Consider the following 1,181-nt stretch of genomic DNA (forward strand, 5'->3'; position numbering starts at 1 on the left):
GGGTGAAACAAGAGAAGATGAAATGCAGCAGCAGAATGTGTTTGCGAGAATGTGCCTGAACGACAGAGCCGGAGAACTCACAGACAGAGAGGCGTCTTTGTCCAGCTTGTATTTGGCAGCGATGCCGAAGCGAGTGTTGTTGCTGCCGGCGGTCCAGGCCAGAGTGACCGCCGTCTCCAGCTCGTCGTTCACCTTCTGGTAGATAGAGCCGCCGAACTCGGTCCCATCGTTACTGAGAGAGGAAAGACACGGATTCAGAGCCTGGATTACTAACCTGAGAAAGTGGGCCCCAAAAACCCCCAAGTTTACTCTGTATCATTTGGGTCTACACAGCTTAATTAACTTCAGCCATGGTAGAGATCTATACAGCATGCACCTCTGCTGATCTGCTGCACCTAAAGCTGCAGACCCTTCACTGTTGTGACAGAGGGTCATTTAACCTGAGCAGACTCTTTATCAAAGAAACAGATGTAGCAGGAAACACATGCAACCCGGGCTTTCAGTCCCTCACATGAGATGAATTCCAAAAACACTGGATCCTACAATTGCCATAACGCAACTCATTGTCTGTTGGATAACCTCTCCCTGCCTGGTTCACGTCCAAGTCTTTCAGATTCCTCCACAGCCACATCAGAGATTCATGCAGCTGTTTTCCACAGGTTGAAACTTTTATTCAAAATGCAATGTCACTGGAGGACTCACACGTTGGTGTGCAGCTGGAAGTCTCCAGCCCTGTATCCGAGAGCGAAGTTGTTCTGGGCCAGTTTGGACTTGGCCGTGTCGAAGGCCATCTGGTAGCCGGCCAGCCAGCCCTCGTAGCCCAGCACGGCGGCGGCGTGGATGATGGGACCCTCGAAGTCCACGTCACAGCCCAGGTTCACGAAGTCGCGCTTGTAGCCCGTCTTCAGCTTCCCGCTCTTCTTACTGAAAAATAGGTTCAGGTTTGATCATCTACAATCCTCTAACGTTAAAGAAGAAGTGATGATGTTGTGTATAAACTATTCTGTGTGAATCCAAAGTCTGATACATCCTGATTAATCCACCGTCAGATGCTGTTTGTTTGATATAAACTACAGTGATCAGCTGTTTTCTGAAAATGAATTCGCCCAGTTTGTAAAGACCGTCAGCAGGAATCAATGAGCCTGAGGCCACAAACAGCAGAAACTGCTGAGAGAAAGACT

At 49.1% G+C, this 1,181-nt stretch overlaps 1 protein-coding gene across 1 annotated transcript; it reads right to left on the reverse strand.

The window, feature by feature from the left end:
* Nucleotides 1-9: 9 nt before the first annotated feature.
* On the reverse strand, nucleotides 10-1,108 carry LOC111656647 (non-selective voltage-gated ion channel VDAC3-like; the record flags this gene model as incomplete). Its single annotated transcript, XM_023408481.2, has 2 exons — nucleotides 703-1,108; nucleotides 10-232 (listed from the first exon to the last, which is right to left on the reverse strand). Coding segments are annotated over exons 1-2 (312 nt in total), but the record flags the coding sequence as incomplete, so codon positions are not given.
* Nucleotides 1,109-1,181: the final 73 nt, after the last annotated feature.

Source organism: Seriola lalandi, unplaced genomic scaffold (assembly GCF_002814215.2).
Source record: "Seriola lalandi dorsalis isolate HSWRI2012SDOR001 ecotype SW California unplaced genomic scaffold, Sedor1 jcf7180001958239, whole genome shotgun sequence".
Lineage (NCBI taxonomy): Eukaryota > Metazoa > Chordata > Actinopteri > Carangiformes > Carangidae > Seriola > Seriola lalandi.